The sequence below is a fragment of the Frankliniella occidentalis genome, unplaced genomic scaffold (assembly GCF_000697945.3).
Source record: "Frankliniella occidentalis isolate FOCC.00 unplaced genomic scaffold, Focc_3.1 Scaffold179, whole genome shotgun sequence".
Classification (NCBI taxonomy): Eukaryota; Metazoa; Arthropoda; class Insecta; order Thysanoptera; family Thripidae; genus Frankliniella; species Frankliniella occidentalis.
The window spans coordinates 242,196-243,631 of record NW_026267305.1 but is presented as its reverse complement, the minus strand read 5'-3'; the positions used below and the strand labels follow the sequence as shown (position 1 = coordinate 243,631).

The 1,436-nt window shown below is 44.3% G+C and overlaps 1 protein-coding gene across 1 annotated transcript in view; it reads right to left on the bottom strand.

Annotated features, from left to right (window-relative positions):
• The window catches only part of LOC113210820 (uncharacterized), a 114,542-nt gene that overhangs the window by 36,269 nt on the left and 76,837 nt on the right, over positions 1-1,436 (bottom strand). Inside the window, exons 12-13 of the mRNA XM_052271946.1 lie at positions 780-932; positions 575-701 (exon numbers count right to left, since the gene is read on the bottom strand). Of these exons, the coding sequence (XP_052127906.1) occupies positions 575-701; positions 780-932 (280 nt within the window). The remainder of the gene's footprint in view (positions 1-574; positions 702-779; positions 933-1,436) is intronic.

Genomic DNA, 1,436 nt, shown 5'->3' with positions numbered 1-1,436 from the left:
CGTGACAGAAATGGTCGGGCCGCAGGCCCGACCATCGCCGCCGGCAGGCCAAGCAGGCCCGGCCCCTGCCGAACGGAGTTGCCGGCGCAGCGAAGTGAAGCTGGCAACTTCGTTTGGCGGAAGGGCGGGCCTGCTTGTTATGATACAAAACGACCCTGAAATTCCCAGATCGCTCTCCCAATTATTTCTCGAGTTATCGTGCGGCCAGACAAACAAACAAACAGACAAACAGAATGAAACTTTTCCGGTCAGTGGAGTAATGGGCTTCGCCGATCGCTCAGCCAATAAAATAAGCCCACTCTTCTGCTTAGAAGGAAATTTTGAACCGACGGCATTCTTTTTAGACAAAAGTGTACCCCTGAAAGCAATAAAACTCTTTCTGTTTTGGCCATTTTGGCCAGAAAAATTCCCTTTTGTAAATAAACAGTGAAAGCCAAACGTACGAAATTCTAGACCAGGAGGTTTTTCTTTCACGATTCACCCCTTTCGAGACTGATAGAGCATTTGCATGGCAGAAGCGCAGGGCTGTAAACGAAGAAGGTAGAACACCTTTGCAGTCTTGTAGTGCACTTACCATCTTGGAGGGTGCAGATGTGATGGTTCTCTGGAGGAGGTGTAATTTTAAATTTACACTCTGTTGGACTCAAAATATACTGACGTGTAGACAAAGAAGAGTTCTCGGATTTCTGATTTGATATTACCTAAAAGGTGGTGAAAAGTATTGTGTTTAAAATAACGACGACATGCAACACTTTGAATTTAAAAATGTCTGTACGCACTGTCCCATGATGCTGTTTCTGCAAAAGCGCGCTGCCTGTCCAGTCCACGCAAACCGGCATAAGGTGCAACGGTGTCCTGAGCTCCAGGAGGATAAAATTGTAGAAAAGTCCGGATTTAGCGGTAACGTCGCTTGGCGAGAAGGCTCGGATCACCTTTCCGAAAAACAAAAACGCAGTCCATCCATAAGAAAATGTACATCGGGTACAAAAATAAAAAAGTATTCAATGCAAATTATTCTTCAATTGACCCGGAAGATGCACGCCAGACAATGTCTCGATCTCGTGCCACACTGTTAAATGCGTTTTTGTAGAGTTAAGGGAGGGTGGGGCACATAGTGACATACTGCTGCGCTGGCCCCTCTGTGTTACGATGGAAATACATGAAATCGCAAGTTGTTCGTTGATCGAGTTCCACCTTAATAGGCATCGATATCGCTTACACTGATAAACTAAGTGTGCAACTGCTAAACACTTGAAAGTGTGCAACTGCCAGTTGAATACTTATAAGTGTGCAATTGCAAGTTAAATACTTGCAACTCTGTTTAAAAAAAGTTCCGTTCAGGAACGGATCGTGAAAGCAGATGATACGAATTCAAGAATTATTCCAGTCTATAATATTTCAGTGGAAGATCACGTTACGCATTACTTGTATAGTAT